The 21,733-nt window shown below is 52.9% G+C and overlaps 1 protein-coding gene across 3 annotated transcripts in view; it reads right to left on the bottom strand.

The window, feature by feature from the left end:
• Positions 1 to 21,733, bottom strand: part of MSI2 (musashi RNA binding protein 2) — a 386,854-nt gene that overhangs the window by 12,046 nt on the left and 353,075 nt on the right. For all 3 annotated transcript variants that reach the window (XM_061176841.1, XM_061176843.1, XM_061176842.1), the window contains exon 11: positions 14,226 to 14,288. In XM_061176841.1, coding sequence (XP_061032824.1) covers positions 14,226 to 14,288 — 63 coding nt within the window. The remainder of the gene's footprint in view (positions 1 to 14,225; positions 14,289 to 21,733) is intronic.

Consider the following 21,733-nt stretch of genomic DNA (forward strand, 5'->3'; position numbering starts at 1 on the left):
CCTGGTGGCCAAAGAAACCAAGCTTTTGTCATGAGGGCAAAGAACGAACTTTCTGGAGCCCCCATCAGGTTCTTGTTTCTCCCAGACCCCAGGGGTCTTGAGGGACTGACCTTGGTTGCATGTTCTAAGGAAGAAAGGGGAGAGGGGCCCCAGGGAAGGAAAGGCCACGACGTGAGTCCCTGGGGCCTATGTGGCACTCGCTCTGCCAGTGTGAACTGTCTGCCCGGCAGCAGCAGCTTCCCCAAGGAAGGGACCCCAGTGGCCGCTGCAGCTCAGGCCACAAGTAGTGAACGCGAGGTGGTGATCCTGATCCCTCTGGGATATAAAGCAGCCTTTTGACAACATTTCCACCCTGAGCCTCTCAAGTGCTTCAGAAGATGAGGGGAAGTCAACCCCAGAGACAAATGTTTATAGTTTGGCTGAAGCAGGCGGTGTTTTTTAACACTCACATCCGGCTGCCTCGTCCCTAAATTAACTGGTTTCAGATTCCAGGCCCACACAGGTTAGAATGGGCAAGGGGCAGCACATGGGCGACGCCAAAGCCTCCCATTCCAGCCCTCCCTGACCTGAGAATCAGGAGGAAAGGAGGATAGAGAGTGTGCGGCCTGGGAAGGACTCCCTCTCTCTCTGTAACAGTGTTGCTGCTCCAAGTGTCTCCTCGTTTAATCCTGAGAATTTGCCTGGCTGTGTTTTGATCGGGTGACCCCCTGTGTCCCCGAGGCACACCCATCTCTTTATCTTTTCAAAAAAGAAACCAGTCTGGCTTCTCCCCGCATGTACCCAGGCACCCCAGCCGTGCTGTGTGTGCTCGCTCTCTAATTCTCACCCTGCCCACCCCCCAGCCAGGAGGGTCAGGTCCTTGCTTGTGTCTTGTAAGTGATTCCACTCACTGCAGCCCCAGCGTACACTTCCTGCGCTATAACTAGGTTAACAGAAAACGCTATGAAATCCGAGGCCAGAACTACATCCTTGTGGTATCCTCAGTCACGATGAAAAGCTCGGAAGGAATGAGGTGATGCCCTGTCCCAGTTAGCAAAGGTGGGGCGGGGGAAAGCCTCATACTAGTTCAGGCAAAATGGGGTCTGGAGGCAAGGGGCACAGGGTTCTAGAAGCTGTGGTTTCTCGGGGTTCCAGGCTAGAAAGGGAACTAAGATTCACTGAGCACCTACTGCGTGCCAGGCGCATTGGCAGGCGTTTAACACCATCTTGTTCACGCTCCTAACAACTTGTAAGATGGGTTTTATTGCCCTGGAGCTGCAGACAGGGAAACCGAGGGCTGGGGCTGTGAGGGGATGTGTCCAGGGTCTCACAGTGTCTCAGACCGACTGAAACCAGCTCTCACCTGGTCTTCAGGGCCACTCCTGGCTGCTTTTTAAACTGAATCACACTGCCCGGTTGTCCTTCCTTGCATCATAGTTTGACAAGGTTTCTTCTGTTTATTTGGATCTTTCTTGGCCTCACAGAGGTCACAAAATCAACGACAAGGAATCAAAGCTCCAATGTTGGAATGCCAGCGCCCGAGGGCATGGGTCCTGCTGCCCTTTCCAAATTGGGAGCTCCCTGGTGGCAGGGGTGTCTCCCCCATCAGACCGGGGGCTCCCTGAGGTCGGGCCATGCCTGCCACAGGAGACAGGGGTCAGCCTCTCACCTGAGGACTAGACCACCCTCCTCTGTGCCACATCCCAGAACAAGACTGGGCACAAAGCAGGCATGCGGTATTGCTGGGGTCAGGGTGAGGTGGAAAGGGCACTGCCAGAGAGAAAGGAAGCCCTCCCACCCTAGGAAGTGCAACCAGAGGGCTGGTCTCAGTCCCCAAAGACTACTCCAGTCTGCTGAGGGCTGTCCTGTGGGGAGCTGGCATGCCCTAGCACCCTCAGTATTTACTGCCTGATCACATTTCATGGAAACTCACTATTTCGGGCTCTAGCAGCCAGGGGGTGGGGTGGGGAGGATGCCCAAGCGGCAGCCCCTTGAGGACCTGTACAAAAGGCTTTCCACTTGAGCAGCCTGTCTTTAATGATTATAAAGGCACAGGAGTTTAATCCATTTTTGATGTAAGCGCTAATAGCTCTGTGTCCTTGAAGTTCAAAGTGGGCGCATACATGTCACTAATTGGCCAAGCACGGCGCCATTCAGCTCCCTCTCATATTTCTAATTAGGTCTTTAATAACAAACAAACTCCGACCTTACCAAAAGGCCCTCATTCATCAGACAGTCAAGGAGGGTGGCTGCTTCCCTGTTTATGGTTGCTCCGGGCTGCTGGTTCTATGTGTACATGCTCTCAATCTCAGCTAGGACAGGGCTGTCCTGTGGGGGGGAGGTAGGAGAATCCATCTATGAGGACAAAGACCCCTTCAGCCCATCCTGGAGGGGTGGATTTCCTGGCCCTGCCGGGAGGACCAATGGTGGGCAGGAGAGGCCTGGGCTCCAAGGCTGCAGGCTAAGGATCCCAGACCAGCTCTCCTGCTCATTAGAGGAGGCTGGGGTGAACTATCTGGCTTGGCTCTGTTTATCTGTTTCTGAGGTAGGGATGCTGACGACAAAGTCACAGAGATGGTGTGAGGCTCCATATCTAGCAAGAACCTGATGGTATTTGAGTCCATGGTTACAGGTTGGACTTGCCTGGGGAGCTTTTAAGTAACGCTGAGGCCTGCCCACCGTGCCCCCCACCTCCCACCATCCCCCTGTAGATTCTGATTTGATGGATCTACAGTGTGGCCTGGACACTAGGAATTTTAAGAACTCCCTAGGTGATTCTAACATGTAGCCAAGTTCAAGAACCACTGCGTTCGCCCCAGTTCCACAGCTCATCGACGACAGCTATTAACAGGTCCACCTTTATTAATGAATACCATCCAGAGTGCCAAACCCTAAAGGGTTAATCAACCACACACAAGGATGGAAATCTGACTATAGGTTTTTTTTTTTTAATGATACACAAGTCTGGAAATATTTCTATCCCTCTCATTGCCTTCACACATTAAAAAAATGTGTGACTGATTTTTTCAAATGCATCCCTACCAGTTGCTTCATCACTTGGAAGCCCCTGGCTTTCTCTTCAGTCACTCCTCTCAGATCTTAAGGCACTATCACTGTCAACCTTTTGCTCCCAATGATAAGGGATCCAGAGCTTTGGAAACAGCAGCAATACAGAGCTATAGAGCTGAATGGTGCCCAAGAACCCAACAGTCTGAAATCCTTTGCCCCCAAATCAACCAGCTTGTTGTTGGCAGAAGCCAGACTGGAACCAAGTCTTCTGATTCCCTGCTCTTCCTTCTACGCTCTTATCATCATCATCTTCTTCTTCCTCCTCCACCTCCTCCTTCTCCTGCTTCTTCTTAAAAGCCTCTTATCATCCTTATCTGATTAATCCACAAGGCAACCCGTCCCCTAGGACGGGGAAGGGATATAAGGGATGCCTCTGAGCTGTTTCCATCTCCAAGGCCAGATGCCAGAAGCTGTGGGGTCAACCCCTGAACAACCAAGTAAACTTCTAGCAAGTCATTTCCAAGTCTGATTTGTTTCTCTTCAAGCCAGGTGGGAGGGGAGACATTGAAATCTCAGGGGCTACCTCAGTGGAAGGCTTAGAGGCTATTTTATGCACCTGGAGCTGAACAACCTAGACCCAGAAAAGTCGAACAACGTGGCCAAGGGTACATAGCAAAACTGGGCGAGAGGTTTCTTCCAACTCAGGTCCATGTTTTCTGGTTTTGCTGCTGTGTTTGTGGTCTTTTCTCTGGAGGCTGGGTTGACACGACCAGACTCTTCTGCATGGGTCAGTGCCTGACCGACCCCCTGATTCCAGGGCATCCTGGGTCCCGTGTGTTGGTGAGGCTGAGCATCTCCTCTCCCGGCCAAGATGGGGAAAGCCTCCCACAGTGGGCTCTACCACAGGCGCACAGGTTTGCGTTAACTGGACAGACCGTTTTATTAATATTAATAAGTAACTAGGAACAAAGGGCCCCTTTATTTTTAGCTTTCTCTAATTGCGTAGTAATTGCTCATCAACAAAACAAATGAGCCCCTGCTCATGGTACTGTTGCCATGGTACTGGGAGCCCAGCCTCCCTGCAGGACGATTGGCGGAGGAGCCCACTGCTCCCGCCTCTGGCTCCGCCCCTCCCAGCCATTGGCTTAACGCAAAGCCCCGGCAACTGGGCGGCCAATCCCCTCCCAGCCTCAGGGCTGGGCTGGGCTTCCCAGCGACCTTCCAGATTAAGTCCTCACAGCTCACGTGAAGGGATGTTGACTCATCCCTACCGAGAAGTGTCTTGCCCAAAGCGTCCTCCCCTGCTTCATCGCCTAGTTTCCTTCAGGCAGTGGCTAACTTCCTTCAGTTTTGTTTTAGCTAAAGGCTCCTTTCTAATAATGATCTTTAGCCTGGCTCACACTTACCCGACCATGCCTCCTCTGGGCCTCCTTTGTGTGCCTTTGGTCTGAAGAGATTCAGAGACCAGAAGCCAGATCGGAAATGTCAGCTAAAGCCAGACAGAACCGTGATGTTAAGTCTGCAACAGCAGAAGCAGGTGCAAAAAACACATATAATGCCTCCCGAAAATGACTGGGTTCTCTCCTCTACCAGGGATATGGAGAACTGAGTTGATGGCAGCGGTTGGTTTTTGTTGAGGGTATGTTTCAAAGATGCAGAGCTTTGCAGGTATGGCAGGATTGGTACGATGGAGCGTCTGCTGACAGACGCTGTCCGATGAGACAGACCTAGGCTCAGATTCTGCCTCTTGCCACCTCACACATGCTAAGCCACAGTTTTTAAATCTTAAAAATGGGAATGGGAATGACAGCACCCATTTCATAGGGCTAAGAGAATAAAATGGGATAAGGGGGGTGGGCTTAGCACAGTACATGACTCACTCATAATATATGTGAGTTATCATTAACATATTACTATTACCATTATTTTATTAAAATTGGCTAGGAAGTGTCTTTAGCATTCTATCCACCACTTGCAAGATATCCTTCCCTCAAGGGACCTCCCAGGTGGGTTTGAATTTTGAGATGCCAGCTGGAACCCTCTGGTCCATGCCATAAGGTGGATTTCGTTGTGGCTCTCTCATCCTGACAGATCTAATTGCAACAGCAAATCACAGCTGTTCAAAAGCATTATTTGCCCACCTCCTGTTGTGCAGGATCCCAGGATGGAAAGGGGAGACCTTTGTATTTATTAATGAGCATCCAGGAACAAAGGGCCCCTTTGTTTTCCGCCTTCTCTAATTGCACAGTAATTACTCATCTATACTAAGAACGAGGCTGACTGCCTCCTGGAAGATTGATGGTTTATATTGTTGGAGAAGGCAGGCACCACTCGGAGATAACATGCAAAATATCTTCCAAAGACTCAAAATCCTGCCTTTCATTGAGGAGAACTCACCAATCAGGAAGAAGACTGAGAACACAAGATCACATTGAGAAGCTAGAGCGAAGGAGGGGGCATCCCAGGGAGGGTTAATCGGGTGTGGCTTCCTGGTGTTCTGAGCCAGATTTGAACAGAGGGAGCAAAGATGAGGACAGAGGGAAATGGACTGGCAGAAAGGACGAGGGCAGTGGCTGCCAGGAGGGCACAGGAATGGGAACCAATAGCCCCGAGCAGGGAATGAACAACAACTTGTTGGCAGAAGCAAAGGAGAATTGCTGGAAACTAAGGTGGACTCCCCATGATGGAATGCCCTCCAGGGTCTGCCTTGCTCTCTTCCCCTTGCTCCAGACCACAAACCCAGCACAGCCCCAGGGATTAAGGGGTCAGATTGTGCTTTGTTGGGCCACTGCCAGGTTGATCTTCCTTACTTGGTTCTGTCTTTACTGAGTTCCACTGCCATAAAGAATATGAGCCTCTCTCTCCCACCAATATGACTATATCAATCGGGCTTTCAAGGTCTCCCTCTCCCAGACTCTAGCCTGTCTCTACCTCTTCAAGCCTATATCCCCACCGCCCATTAGACAGCCTCCCACTGTCCCCCAACCAGCATGACGTTGAGCCCAGAGTTAATCAGCTAATGGGGAAGAGTAAAAGGCCCACAGTACCTCTTACTGGGCAGCTATATACGAACATTTATGGAGTGTTTACAATTTCATGGTTTGTCACTTGCCCTTACGCCTCCCCTCTTGTCTCTCTAATCCACCCTGCTGTCTGGCTTGTCTAACAAACAAATCTGATGTCACTTCTTGGTTTCAGGCCTCTCTGAGGCTCCCAGTCACCTAGGTGAATCCAGGCTCTTTAGCGTGGCACTAAGGACCCCCTGCTCTGACTCTGCCCAGCTCTCTAGCTAGCTGTTGCCCTCAACCCCAATGCATTTTATTTTCTAGCCAGAGTGAACCATTTGCAGGACTTCAAGATCACTCTGCTTTTCTGGTGGCTTTGCATAAGCTGTTTCCCCAGGCTCCCTGGGGAGCTCCTATCTGTCCTTTAAAAGTATAGATACTCGCTCCCCTGTGAAACCTTCCTCGACTTCCCCCCACAGCTCTGTGCTCCTCCTTTACTGGGCTTAGGCATCATATTGTAAGTACACATTAGTCTCCATGCTAGGCTGGGAGAGCCTCTAGGGCAGGGACTGTCCTCTGGAGTCATCTATGAGCTTCCAGCGTTGCCAGCATCAGTCTCTTTTTCCGCCTTTTATCAGTACCCCGATTTGCCTTTGGAAATCCATCCTTCTTCCACTGTGTTGCAGCTCCTTTAGCTCCTTTAGCTGGGTTTAGAGGGGTCAGATCCCACCCTCAGTGATTGCTTCTTGTAACCTAGGCCTTAACCAAATAGCACAAAGTTCTGGACTTTTGCTAGAATTCTGGACCACCTGACGCCCCTCTTCTCCTAGACAGGGTAATGTGAAGCAGGAAACTGCTGCAGCCATTTTGCCATCGTAGGAAACCAACAAAAAGACAATATCGAAATGAGAAGGAGGGCAAAGCTAAGAAAACTGCAGAAAATGAGCCCTGAACACATGAAGCTCACTCTTCCAATAGAGCTTCCAGGATGTCAGCCAATAAATCCCCTATAATATTTAATCACACTGAGCTGGGTCTTCTGATACAGCCCAAAGTACCTTGAATCAAGGCCTAGGATGGTGCCTGTCACATATAATAATAATTACTGTTGTTGAACACTTAATAAATATCTGCCGATTTAAACTCCACGGCAGATGTGCCCTGGGTCTGGTTCTGAAATCTACATCTGAAAGGTTGGACTGTGAGGTCTTGGAGCCTGAGTCCTCAGCCAACACAGAGCTGGCAGCCGAGGCTGTTGGGCTTTCCCAGGACGTTCCTGTATGTGCAGGGTGTCTGGGCGGCAGGTGAGTCCTTCATGAACAAACATGGTTCCTCCCAGGGCTACTTAAAGGAGGCCAAAGATCTGGGTTCAAGTTCAGCTTTCTTTACCCTTGACCAAAGCCTCGCTAACCAGGTAACCAGCTGTGTGACTTTGGATAAGTCATGTAACCACTCTGCAGCCCAGCTTTCTCATAAAAAACAAACATGTAAAATTGAGCCCAAACCTTCTGCCTTTTTGCCCATCTCACGGGGTAGCTGCGGTAATAGACATGACAGCCTTAGCTCTGTAGGAACCCAAGGAACCATGATGTACCCAGGTATGTGCTCCTTTGGTGATTCTCACCAACACGTGGGTTCACCAACTTTTGGGGCTCCCCAGATCCTGCAGTGCCCCCACCCAGCCCAGAGCACAAGGAGGGGATCCCTTTGCCCCTCTGTATTGGGCTCTATGTGCTGTTATAGAGCTCTCAAGGGCACCATTCTTCCCACCCCTCCTCCAGACAGCAGGGCCTGTGCTCCCAAGCCAGCATGTGAGAAGGCCAACCAGCTCAGGGGGCGGGCACGGATGTGTCACCCACTGAAAATAATTCCACTGATTTAAAAGACCATTAACATTCTCCCACTCCATTCACTTTAGGATTAACTTATACTTAGGTCTGGGCTTTGAGGCTAGTCACTAATTGCGCTAGAGTTGATTTATCAAGTGCATGGTATTTCTATTACAAAATTATTGATTAGAGCTGATGTATTTTATCCTCAACAGAGTTGGTCCAAAAGCCCTTGGAAAATGAATGAAGCTGAGGTCAGAGGTGGGCAGCTCTGCACATTATTATAAATTCACTGGGGTTACTGAAATCCAATGCTGGACTCTTTATGGGCAAAGTCCTGGCTCTCCCAGAAATGAAGATTTTAATGACAAACTGAGAAACAAGGTGCCCATGCCCAGAGCACAAGGCAGTGACTGGGAGATATATGTTCCGGGACAGTCTTTCAAGTATCTGGCTGGTTAGCAGTCCTAACAGGTCACAGATTTTCTCTCCCTCTCGGCTACTGTGCTGGCTCTATTCCAGTGAGAGGGTGTCCCCATGACCTTACCCACAGATGGGCCATCTTGGGGTCACAGCTCCCAGAGGATGCTTGCTGCTAGCACAAGGGAGCCTGGGCGGGAAAGAAGAGATGCCTGCACTGCAGCCCTGCACCCCACCCCCCTTTCCTGGACATCGGATTCTGCTGACGGAGGCCCAGGAAAGCCATCTTCGGCAATAAAGGCAGCACAGTGATCCGTTTTCCTTTTTTAAATGAAGCTGACAGTGCCAGAAACAACGCATCGTGGGAAATAGGGGCTTTCAGTGGAAGGAATCTAGATTCTCAGACCACTGAAGGCAAGAAGTGTTACCTGCCTTTATATGCCTTGGTGCCTGGCACAAAGCAGACCTTCAGTACAGGCTTGTTGAAAGCAACACCTGGGAACCCTAAGGCTTGTGCCGCAACCGGTGCAAACAATGTCCGCATTCCTCCAGCAGCTGGAGGAGTGTGTGGACTCCCTCAGCCCCTAACACACAGGAGGCAAAGGATTTCGCTGGGGACATGGAAAATGTCCTGAGATAAAAGCGGGGCAGGTCTGAGATCTACTCTCCTCCCCAAAGTGTTTATTTTATGGCTCAAGTTAAACGATTTATTCTATCCCCAGACTTGAATTTTACTCTTGCTCATTTTACGCACTGGAACAGAAACTCAGGGATGTCCAGCCACAGGGCAGCAAAGCCAGACCTGGGATTCAGGCGGGGGTGGGGGGGTGGGGACTTTCTGCTCTCTCTGCCTTCTGTCCCCACCCTCTTCTCCTGCTCCCCATTCTGGGTCAATCCACTGCTTCAGCAGCCCCGATGCCTGACAGTTCCAGCTTCTCCCTCTGCCATTGCCCACTCCTACCCCCATGAAGACTCGGCCAGAAGGCCGGCTCCTCCCGGATCTCCCTTCCTGGGCCTCGGGGCCCTCAATCTGGCTGACCTGCCGGCTCACATTCAATCCTGGTCCACCCCGACTGGGCCACATGCCACGGGCTACCATTTTGCACACTCTTATGGGGACTTCCTGGGCTTCTGTCTCCTCTGATAATAGATAACTTGCACCCTGAACGTTCAGATCCCATCTGCGTCCTGCAGCGTTGGGTCACAGCCACACACCAGCCTGGCTTTAGGAGCAGGTCCCAGGTGGCAACTACTGCTTCATCTTCCGTCAACTTAAGAAGGTTAGGGATGCCTCCAAAAGCTCTAAGACACCTCTGCACTCTTATGATTTGTCACCACAAATGGAGGGGAGACAATGTGTCCAGAGATGGCTGACTGCACACGCCCTGAACCCAGGGCAGAGGCTGCAGGACTGGGAAGTCTTCCTGGGGAGATGCAGGCAAACTGTGGCCTCCTCTTCGGATATTACAGGCCCCCTTCCTCTCCACCACTCCCCTCCCCTCCCCTTACCTCCCCTCCTCATGAAGCTGTGCCAGTAATCTCCACAGCAGGAATGTCACCTCTCTCACCCCACTTGCCCTCCACCCTTTCTCCTTTTACCTTCACCAACCGTAAGAATAAATGCCGACCTTGACTAAGACCAAATGCATCCCCTGTGTGCAGACTAAGGATCTTGAGATCTTAATCCCTTTCCCCATCATATTTCATTTCCCCTCCAACCATGTAGACAGGGCTGCCACAAGGACCTGAATTCCTGAAGGGCTGGATGTGAGCTGGCAAAGGACTCAAGAAGTAGAGGGCTTGGAGGAGCCTTGCTGCTAGGCCTTAAGAAGTAAAAAAAGACCTGATCTGTTCAAGAATCATAGGAGGAAGACAAGAACAAGGAAGAACTGTAAGACTCCTTCCAACCCTGATTCCATTCTCTTTCACTATAGTTGGACACGATCAAGAGAGATCTCAGTTGGGAAGGCTAGAGCTGAGGGTGGTGACCCAGTCCTGGACTCAGGGAGCAGGGAGTGTGAGGGGAGGTGGTGGTGGCTGATGGCGGGAACATGGATCCAAGCCCTTTGGCAACATTGAAAATATGGAGCCCCTTCTCTTCCTGGCCCCCACGCTATCCTGCAGACAGCCGTGCTGTGCCCAGCTGTCCGAGGCCCTGTAATATCAACTCAACAATGCATGTTCTACAACTACAGCTACGGCTACCAGTACATCTACTACAGTGCATGCATTTAGTTCAGTCCCACAGAGACATACAATCTAAGAACAGGCAGGGGGTGTGAAATGTTTTACTGGACAACAGGTGTTTCGGAGTTGTAACTAATAAAAAAAAAAAAATCGAAAACGAAAGTGTACAAAAAAAGACATTTCTCGAGAGTTGGATATGAGTTTGTTTCTTGAACTGTTTCATCTGAACAAGCAAAAACATGCAAACCAGCTGGTACTAACAGGAAGCTGGACACTGAGAGAGGATTAATAGGTGTGGACAAACCTTCCCGCTGAGCGTGCTCAGAAGAGTGTTTGAGAGGAGGTGTGCAGATCCTAGTGTAAGAGAGGCGGGAAAGTATGCCTCAGAGACACTCTCACCGCAGCCCCAACCAAGCAAGAGAAAAGACAACAGAACATGACTCTCACACTCACCACCACCGTCAGGAGCTCATGTCACTAGATGGGAACAAAGCTGGCAAGTGTAAAGCACAGTAAGGGGTCCTGGCTGGGGCCGGGGATGGGCTGGGGCCGGGGCCTAAGACTGATACACGGACCCACCCGCGATGCCACCCAGAAATCAAATAGCCTGGCGATTCGAACCATTTCCCTCACTTGTCGGGGGAGTCGTTTACCAAACTTGATTTAGGTTTTGGGGGAGGGGCATGATGGGGCCACTGGAACTGAATGGATACGATCAAAATAAACAAACAAAGTCTCGACTGAGCACAAGAAAAGATGACATTTCAAACTTCCGTGTGAAGGTAAAAGAAAAGTGACACTGATAGTGAAGTCATCTAGGAGTCGCCGGGACCTCCCCGTGGGGGTCACCCGAGCCCGCCCACCTCAGGTCTGGGGCAGGCTGGCCCAGAGGAGTCGGCTGAGGTGGGTGCAGAGCTCCAGGCCCAGGGCCCTCCTACCCTGACACCGTAGCCCTGACGAATGCCGTTGCCAAGCTCATCAAAACCAAAGCTGCTTCCCATCCCACGGCCCCCGGCTGGCGCTTCCGCTCAGGAAGTTCCCCCGGCACGTCATAAAAGGAAGGGAAAACCCACACAAAACTGTGGAGCTTGACAAAAATGAAAGTGCAAAGAGGGCCTTCCATAGTCCACCTGATTCCTAAGCCAAGCCTGAGAGCCCCTGGGGAGCAGAGGCCCTGTTTCCCACTGTTCTGAGTCCCCGGCCAGGTTCAGCATGGGACCAAGCTCAAGGGAGGCACTCCACAGACTCCCTAGACCAGCTTCTCCCTATGAGAGAATGCCGTTGAACTTGTAATGCCCCCCAACAGCCGAGGCTGCTTGGGGGGGCTGGGGGGCTGAAGGAGCATCCCTATCCCCGGGGGAGGAGCTGGGATGGGTGGGGCAGGATTGCAGGAGCCGGTGAAGGTAGAATCAGGCAATCAGGCCTCAGTGAGCCCCCCTGCTGGCCTGGGCTGATGCACACACCCAAATAAGTCTGTGCAGCCCCTCCCATACATGCCAGAATGCCACCCAGGGGCCACTATGACAGGTAAATAACTGGCCATCCTGCCAGACTTGGAGTCCAGATCATTTTCTAGGGGGAGGGAGGGAGGAAGGGGAGAGTCCTTACAGGTCAAAATGCACTAAGAGAAAGACAGGTGGAGATCTTCCTTCCCCAGCCTTGTAATCCTGCTCCAGGTTCAAAGGGGGTAGGGGGTGGGGGCCGAGCTACCCTGTCTACACGTGGGCAGGTGTCTTCCAGCCTGGGCAGTGTTCTGACTTTGGCGGGCAGTGTTCTGACTTTGGCAGACACAGCCCGGTCATCACCCTCGGGCACACCCAGGCTGCACTGGGCGGGTGCCCTATAGCTTCCTGGCTGAGTCTGCATCCTGGGGCGGGCACCTCCGAGCTGAGGATTTACTCCTTGCACTAACCCAGGCTGGTGTGGGCAGGGGGTCTGGGAGCACACTCCTGAAGAGAATTCACTAACAGTGCAGTGATGAGCATGGCTGACCTAGAATGGCCTGTGGGAGACTCTGCTCCTGATGGAAATGGCTACAAATAAAACACCACTGATCCTGAAAAAAAAAGGGTGGTTGGAGATGGCTCTGACCTTTGGGGTTAGGAGTTAGAGGGGATGGGTGGGACTCCCGCCTGGCTCTGGGGGTCTGTGAGAGGGCAGGGGTGGCAGAAGGGGGCAGAGACCATGGGGAGACCACTCTCAGACTCTCAAAGAACCCCATGCTGCCCTTTAAACTTGCCATGAAGTCAAGGAGAATGGGGGTGGGGAGAGAGGCAGGGTTAATTTTGGGTTAAAGTTTAGTTTCATAATCCAAGTTACAATAAGAAAGAAACTGAACGGAGAAAACAACAACCAACAACACTCAAAAATCTCAAGATTTTTCTTTTTGTCGTCCCTTCCCCCAGGCACAGGTAGGACAGAGGCTCGTTTATAATGATACCAAAAAGCTCTCAAGTTAAAAAACCAAATGGAACAGGGAGACACTAGGCAGCTGTGCAACCCGCCCCCAGGGCAGGGGGACCAAGAGACACTGGCCAGAGGGCCGGTGGGAGCTTTGGAGGCCGGCTGGGCAGGCGGAAGCCGAGGAAAGGCGCCCGGTGCCCCCGCCCAGCTCTCTGGCTAACGCCCTCAGCAGCCCCCTGAGAATTCCCTGGCCTCTCCAAACAAGCCCCCAGCGGGTGGCTCAGGGGAGTGGGTCCTTTGTAGCTTGAGGCAGTGCCAGTTTGCATGGAACGGATTTTTACTGACATTTCCAAAGGGCCTCACTGTGCCAGTCTCTTACCACAGAGGGTTTGGGTCTTTTTGGCGTTTGCCCTCTGGGCTTTTAATGCCCCATTTCCTGGTACCCTCAGCAGCACCTCCCTCCCCCCTCCCTCCTCAGAACCCTGTTATATCAAACTAAACTTCCCTGGGTGCTCCAGCGCCCTGGCTGCGGGGTGTTGGGGGAGAGCTGCAAACCATGGCTCCCAAGTTTAGGAGGTGGGGGGCCTCTTGGTGGCCTGGGGGATGGGGGAGCACACAGCAGAAGCCCTGCTTGCTCAGGAAGGCAGAGGGCATCTGGGGGAGAGGGACAACGGCCCAGCTCCAGCCTGACCCCACAGTGCCGCTGGGGAAAGGTTCCCAGCTCACCCCAAGAGTCCCAGACCCCCTCAAAGGTTGGATTTGGAGACCAAATGACCTGGGCAACCTCATGGGAGGGAACATCCCAATTCCCTTGGCGGCTAGAGTCTTGGAGCTCTCTGGTTTCGGCTAAGAAGAGAGTCTGGGATGGCCTGGGGGCTTCAGGAAGAGGAGCTTCACTCCCTGGGTTCAGGGTTGGCCTCACGTTTGACCCTCAGGGACTCGGGGTTTAGCCGGATCAGCAAGCCCACTTGCCAAGTGCGGCAGGGGCCGAAGGGGTGGGTTGCTCCAAGGCCAGGACCACGTGGATGGGCTCTGAGTCTCCCTTCGCAACCTAGAACTTCTCTGGCTGGGTCAGAGACTTGAGGCAGGGGGCCTTGTGAACCAGCAAAAGCCAAGGAGGGAAATGCCCACGGGTGCCCTGAAGCCGGCTGTCAGGTGAAGGGGCCGTCCAAAGTCCAAAAGAAATCCATTTTTCTCTTTTGAGTGAGAGAATCGTCATCTACCTTTGGTTTGCGGTCCCGCGACTGACCCCCCGCTGGGGCTGCCCCGCCCCCACCCTCCGGGCTGTGGTGAGAGTGGGGGGCAGACGCAGCCACACAGATCCAACAGGGCCTTTACCTTCCCCTGCACACTGGGCATGCCTGGGAGCCGCCTGGCCCGCACACCTTCCTACCTGACCCTCGTGCTGCCGCCACCGCTGCCGCCGCCACTGGTCCATAAGCCGCTGCCGGGAAGCCTGGCAGAGAGAGAGGAGTGGGGGTGAAGGAGGGTCCTGGCAAGGGCCTCGGACAGACGCGTCTCACAGGCCATGTCCCCCGCCCCGACACAGAAGACAGGGGTGGGAAGGGATGTCCGTGGGTCGGCCTTTAGGAGGGACATGGATCAGTGGCTCTCAGGCTTCTGGAAGGCACAGCATCTTTAGGTGTGTTTGATTCCCACACATTTGTCACCCGGGAAGCTGGTTCTAGACGGCACACCAAAATAATTGAAGAGGATTAGGAGTAACTTCTCTTGAGAGCAGGGCGAGCTCCCTGCGGCCCCTGCACGGGCACCTCGGTGATTCCCCAGGGCTTGTCCAGAGCTGGGGGGCCGAGCATGGCCCGGTCACAGGCAGGGGTCCCTGTGGAGCAGTCAGCCCTGAGCCATAGGCAGGAGGCCCTGGGGATGGCCTCTTGACACTACAGGCACCTTGGCCAGGAGACGGCTTAAGCCTAGCTGTTCTCCTGAGGCCTCAGGCTTGCTTGGCCATCTTGACTCCAGACTTCAGTGTCAGCAGCATCACAGCCCCAGGCCTAGGGGTGAAGCATTCTGGGGGTCCAGCTGGGGGAGGAAGTGTGGGGCTGCAGAGACCTACGTGGGGTGGGCCTGTGGCTCTGGAGGCACATTATGGGGATTTAGATCTGGCTCTTCTGTCTGAGCTCCACCGTCCCAATCAAGTTGGCATTGAAGGGTCTCCTGGGGGTTTTGATCTGACAACGCACCAGGCAGCAAGGCTGTCCCAGCAGTGGGACTAAACGTCAGAAGGACAAGGTGACCCAGTGTGGCTGCAGAGTGTCCAGGTGAAGGAAGAGGTGGGCAAGTCCCCTCCCCCGGGCTTCTTTCGGCCACAGCATGTGCACACACAGCCACGCCCTGGGACACACACAGACACACTTCCCCACGCATGGAACAATCTGCCTCCAAGCAGACGCTTGGAGGCCTGATCCCAAGACCCATGTCCGGTGACTGTGGTTTTAAATGATGTGCCAGAAGCCAGCAGCAAACAGCCCAACGGAGGAGCTCAGCGTTGGCCACTGAGCCTTCCAGATAAGGAACTGCTACAGGACGAGGGGGGTAAGGGAACATGCACCGTGGAGGGCGGGGAGCAAGGGAGGAGAGAAAGGAGAGAGAGAGCCGTCCCCCAAACACAGCAAACTAGAAGCCCACTAAACTCTAAGACTATTGCCCTAGCTACACAGAACTACTGGGGAGGAAAGAAGTTCAAAAGGGAAGGAGCTATTCTAGAAACGTCAGGCTAAGCTACTTCAAATGCCAATGAAAAGAGACATACTTGCATTTAAATATGGTAATAGGGCTGTTGAAGGGGGAAAAAGAAAGATCCAGGTGAAATAAATGTACACAGCAATGACCCCTGCCAAGACCAAGGAAGGGACTCCCCCACCAAGTCCTCTCCCCATTTCTTCCAGGCAGGATCTAGATTTCTGAAGATGTGGGTGCTTGCGCAAAGTGCTGAAGGAAAATAAGGAAGATGTCAAGTTATTTCTCCCCATCCCAACTCTACACCAGGCTCTGCTGCAGGCCCGGAGCAGGGCTCAGGGGACCCTGAGGGAGAAGGAAGAGGGCGGGGACAGGAGGAAGGTCCTTATTCTTTTGTACTCTCTCACTTCTTACTTGAAACAGGTTTCCTTGGAAGCATGAAAAAACTGGTGGTGGGGAGAAGGGAGGGGGGACAGAGCTGGGGGAGGGGAGTTGAGTCAATAAGAAGACTTTTAACAAAAGCTCTCTTTTCTGGAGTTGAGTGCATTTTGGACAAAAAGTCTGAGAGAAAGAGAGAGGAAAGAGGGAGGAAAAAAAAAAACCTTATCCAAGAAAGAAAATCCATTATCCCTAATCTCAGATAAAGGCTCCTGCTGGAGACTGTGCAGCAGACACTGCTAGGGGCTGAATTTAAACTCAACCATCAAAACGGGGCTAAGCGGAGTGACAGGTGTGGGGGGGGAGCAGGGGAGGGGAGCCCCCCAGTGTGCCCAGAACAGCAGAGACAGCCCTCACAGCACCCCCTCTGTGGCGACAAAGTCCGCCGTCCCCCCCTCCCCCCACGCAGCCTGGCCTCCTTGGGAATCTCCTAAGGGGGGGAGGAGAGAGCGCTGCCCCAGCATCCTGCCCTGGGGCTGTCTTCTTGGTCCACTTCCCCAGCTCCCTGCCATCCCCCTCCTGTCCTGGTAGGCCGCCCAGCCTCACTGGTCACCCCAAATACGTTCTCCAGATGACCTGGCAGCTAAGCCCCTGATGCTATTTCTAAGGCCAATGGGCTCTCCTTGGTGGCGGGGCTTGTGGGGGATGCGTGAGCACAGATCCAGGAAAGGGGTGTGTGTGTGTGTGTGTGTGTGTGTATGTAGCCAGGGGCCGTCATGGGCCTAAAGCTGTTCCCATGGAGTGCAGCCTGTCTCCAGGACGGCAGGAGGTACCTGAGGACCAGGAGCTTCCAGGGCTGGACCTGGAGGAGCTGGAAGAACAGGGAGAGCCTCGCAGATTCGGCTCCTGGTCCTGTTCTCAGCATCTCTCACCAGGCCCTCAGGAGCCAGGGGTCACCTGCGGCAGACTCCCCCTTGGGAAACCTCTTATTTTATTTTTGAAGGGATGGGGGTCTGGGCTGCCCTGGCAGTGGGTATTCAGGGGAAGACTGCAGGGAATTAGGCAGATCTGGCAGGGCTCAGGGCTTCTTGCTGGGGCTGAGGCCCAGGCAACCGTGGCAGAGCCCCTGGTCCATGAGTGCCCGTGGCCACCCTAGCACCCCACTGCCCAGATGACCGTCCCCCGTCTGCTGCTGGGAATGCGGAGAAGGGCTCCCTCCTCAACACAGCCTGTCTGGCCAATGCGTGAAGGGGACAACCAGGTTTCTCCTCGTGAGGCAGGTTAGCCCAATAGCCAAGTGCACAGACACGAAGCCTGTCTCGGTTCAAATTCTGGCTCAGCCACTTACTAGCTGAGTGACTTTGGGCAAGCTGCCTTAACCTTTCTGTGCCTTGGTGCCCCCTTTATAAAAGAGATGACGATATTAGTCAGAGATTAATAGATGCAAAGTGCTTAGACGAATGCCTGCCAGGAAGTAAGCTTCAACAAGTGTTAGCTCTCATTCTGATGAGGCCCATCAGGTCTCTGTCCAGCCATCAGCCCTGCCCTCAAGACAGGGCTCTCCCTCATGCAGGGCTATTCCACCTTCTCCGTGGTTGGCCACATGGTCAGATGGTCATTAGCACACAGGAGGCCTGAATTCCTACTGATAACAGTGGTCTGGAATCTTTCAGGATGTCCCAACTTCATGATGTCATTTTAGTGCAGCTAAATTTCCATACCTCAAAATTAGAATTTGCGTTCCTTTCAGCTCTAACAACCGGGCCAAGCTGGCTGGCGTGACCCCAGTGGCCTAATACCTCCCATTTCTTAGCAGTAAATCAGGCAGCAAGGAGAAAAATGTTTTGCTAATAAAACCTCAGAACTTGAGAGCTATAGGTTACCTACCTGGCGACTCAGGTGTTAGGAAGGTAGTATGGCCCTCCTGTTAGAGAATCTTGCATTCAAAAAGAGGCTGCCCGGGTATGAAAGACTGAAGCACTAATGGTGGAATTCCAGGCACGGGCAGGTACCACGTCTCCTAGGAGCTGTCATTCAGACCTAAAGACCCAATCTCACCAGTCTGGAGTTCCTCGCCCCACCAGTGCAATAAAAGAAGGATCACTGGGTTTGGCATCAAAGGCTGGCCGCCAGCCTTAGCTGCCCCTGGCTTGCTTTATAACTTAAGCACCGTGTTTCACTTCTCTGCGCCCCGAGTAACCAACTCCTGTCTCCTGCAAGGAGGTCAAGCCAGATGACCTCTAAAATCTCTTCAGCTCTGAGCCTGCAAGAGCCTGTCTTCCTGGTGTAAGAGGATGACAAACCCAAGTCCCTCTGTCACTGGAAAGCGGCGCCTCTGAGGGTGGCACTGTCACATCTCTGGGGTAAGTAACTCATGTAAAGTGAAAGCTGTTGCCATCCCACTGACAGTGAATGAGATGCTTTTCTGGACTTTCTGGATCTGTGAGAATTCAGTGCCAATTAGAAGTCAATGGCACTTTTGGTTTTTTGGAGGCTTCTACGACACCACACCTACTTTTTATTGCTTCTGTGGCACTTACCAGTTTTGGCCTTACCTAAGCAGTTATTTTTACGTGCACATCTGATTTCTCCTGCTGGGTGGCAAATTCTTGTAGGGCGGGGACCGAGTCCCATGTCCCACTTGGGACCTAGCCCAGAGTCTGTCCCACATTAGATTCTTGCGGAGCATCAGCTGGTATGATGATGGTCAGATGCCCTAAAGTGGTGGAGGAGAGCCAGGGTTGGGAGGCACTGCTCTGGGTAAACTGAGCTGAAAGGCAGCACTGCCTGCATGTTTAGCTGCCTCTCCACTCCCGTGACCCTGCAGCCCGGGGGCAGCAAACTCAAATGCCCACAGGAGTGGGCCGGGAGCATAATTAACCCAGTGAAGGGTACCAGGCAACAACAAGAAAGCGCCCTGCTCTGTCTAGCCGACTATCCTTACCGCTGGCCGCTCGCTGGACCACTTGGGGAGTTTTCACAAATGCTGAGGCCTGGGTCCCACCCTTGGAGATTCTGATTTATCTGGTTTAGGGTGCAGCCTGGACAGGGCGACCTTTAAGTGCTTCCCAGGTGACCCCAGGGTGCAGCCGAGGGGGAGAACCTCTGGTTTAAAGGCTTTCAAAAATTGCAAAAGGTTAAATTGTGGCGCACATCTGCGTAGTCTGTCACCCGCTAACCTTGTGGAAGGAAAGGCCCTCCTGAGAACACGGTGGGGAATCTAATCCTTGCGACCATCTCCTGTGAGATCCACTTCAGGGTCTCCGTTCAGAGCAGCGGGTCTCTAGCCTGGCTGAGGGAGCTTTAGCACACAAAGGATCAGGTAGGGCCTTTGTCTCTATCTTTTAAAGGCCTTCCAGATAATTCTGATGCATGCAGAGATGCACAGGATTCTCTGTGGGATCAAGGGCAGAGAATCTTTGATTTAGAGGAAGTCTTGGGGTGTCCTTGGTTTTTAGTAACCACTGAAGGGCCCCACTGTCCTGTCCACCACGGGGTATTAGGTCACGGACCTCTTACTTTGCGTCCTCTCCCATTCCTGGTTTGAGAAGATGCCGCCTGGGATACAGTTCTGGCTTGGTCACTACTTAATTCTGTGACCTTTGGTGAGTGAATTCCGAGGTTCCTTATGGCTCTGACAGGCTGTGATTTCTGAGGGGCATCTTTATTAAACTCTCTCTTATAATGTGCACTACCATCCCGAAAGGTCCATTAGGAAAGACAATTTTTCCTACATTGTGCTTGCTTTAAGCACTCTCCACCCCCTTCCCCAGCACGCCCTGCATCTCCAGGAGGCGTGTAGAGCTGCCCAGGGTCCCTCTGAGGGTGGGCACTGTCACCCACCTGCAGCTGCTCCAGGCAATTCCTCCTGCCTCCCTCTTCCTCTGATGCCTGGGCCCTGCCCCCCGAGATTCTGATGATATGTCTGGGTGCAGCCTGGACCAAGGAAACTTCCAGTGCTCCCCAAAGCATGGCCGGAGCTGAGAACACGGCTTTAGGCACTGCTTGCTGGGGTCCTGGGGAGGCAGGAAGCAGAAAGCTCTCCCTCGGGACTCTGGCCCGGCATCCTTCTCCAGGGGGGCCGTATTACCTCCCAACAGAGAGCTGGGGCCCCCAGTGCCCTTGCTCACCTAGGACTTTTGCAGGGACCGACATCAGAGGCCTCCGTAACTCCCGACCCGTTCTCAGCCCCTTATCTGCTCAATAAATATTTATTGAGCACCTACTACGTGCCAGGCACTATTCTAAGCACTGGGGTCATAGCAGTGAACTAAACACACACATTCTCTGCCCTCACAGAGCTTCCAGTCACTAGTCCTGATGGGAAAGGGGTCTCCAGTTGTGGGACCAGGCTGCACACAAACCAACTCCCCGGAAAGGAGAGAAAATTGGCTACCAAGAAGCAGGGTTTTGGGCTAAAGGGGAGCTCTGGCCACTCTGCCAGCGAGAAGGGGGGGCTCTACCCTGGACCCACCTAGCTTGTAGCCAGGCCCCTGACTGTGTGTACTATAGGGTCTTCTCAAAGCTGAGCTCAAGACGTGGGTGTGGCTACACCAAATCCTGCTTGGAGAGGGAAGCAGCGATCAGAAGACTCAGCCTTGCAGGACGGTGGAGGGGAGGGGGTGGCCATTCCAACTCATGCTTTTCTCCAAGATCCAGCAAACAAAAGGAAAGGGAATGGAGGCATTCCCATGGCTATGATCTTGACCTAGCCCCTAAAGGTCTTACCACTTCAATTCAGTTAAAAAAATCACCAAGCTAGGCCCTTGGTACACGTGACCAAGACACAGGTCCCTCAAAATTCTTTTCAGCCAGGACCCACCGAGCTGGGGGCAAATCCTTCCCTTTCTGGGCCCTAGAGAGTTCCAGCTTTGGCCCGACTACCTGGGACCTCGGGGACAAGGCAAGGTTTCTCTGCAGTGCTGGCCAGAGGGCCAGTATCAGGAATGGCTGATACATTACAAGTGCTCCGCCCTGGCTCCTGGCCCTAGGAGGACACTCTGTTCCGCATTGCTCTCTCTCTAGCAAGACTTCAAGGGTGAGAGTGGCCACAGGGAGTTCACTCCAAAGCCAGCCTTCGCTGCTCTGTGACAGCAGTTTGTGGTCCTGGCTAGCCCAGGGACACCCACTTGCCCACAGAACAAACATCAGCCTGTCAGAGACCAAGACCAAGACCTTCAAAGTGAAGGCGTTTCAGACTGTAGTTTCTAAGGAGACATGAGCAAACTATTCTGAGAGTTTCTCCTTCTCTCCTGCACCACCCCTCCCCTCACTCTTCATAAACTGCAATTTCTGCTTTGCAAACGCTCTCCCACCTACCACCAATGGGTGTCAGGACAAGCCACTGGTCTGATCATTGGTCCTTCTAGAGCTCGCTGTGCAGATGGCTTTTTACATGTCCTGTTCTCAAAGTTTCAGACGTCCAACTGCCAGTTAAAGAGTCAACATTTTGCATCCTCCCCATAGGGTCTCTCACTGAGCCATTTAAATCTAAATGGCCTAAACTCTCCTGGGCCTCCTCACTTTGCCTACTTTCCCCAGCTTCGTTCTTTACAGGCCTTTGCAAGGGCTCTGCACAATTCCAAACACCAGCCCTATAGCACCCACTTCTGTGCACCAGGACAGCAAACGTTCAAGTCTTGAGCACCCCAAGACTTTTTGCTGAAAGATCCCAGGCTCCCAACTTGGCCCCATCACTAGCTCCGTGAGTAAACTAACATCTGTGATCTCAAGCTCTCTCTCCTGTAAATGCAGAGTCCATCACTTTTGGACTCGAGACAGGCTGTTTTTAGGTGTTGAATTGGGCACTGATTGGTGGACCATGGG

Source organism: Eubalaena glacialis, chromosome 19, assembly GCF_028564815.1.
Source record: "Eubalaena glacialis isolate mEubGla1 chromosome 19, mEubGla1.1.hap2.+ XY, whole genome shotgun sequence".
NCBI lineage: Eukaryota > Metazoa > Chordata > Mammalia > Artiodactyla > Balaenidae > Eubalaena > Eubalaena glacialis.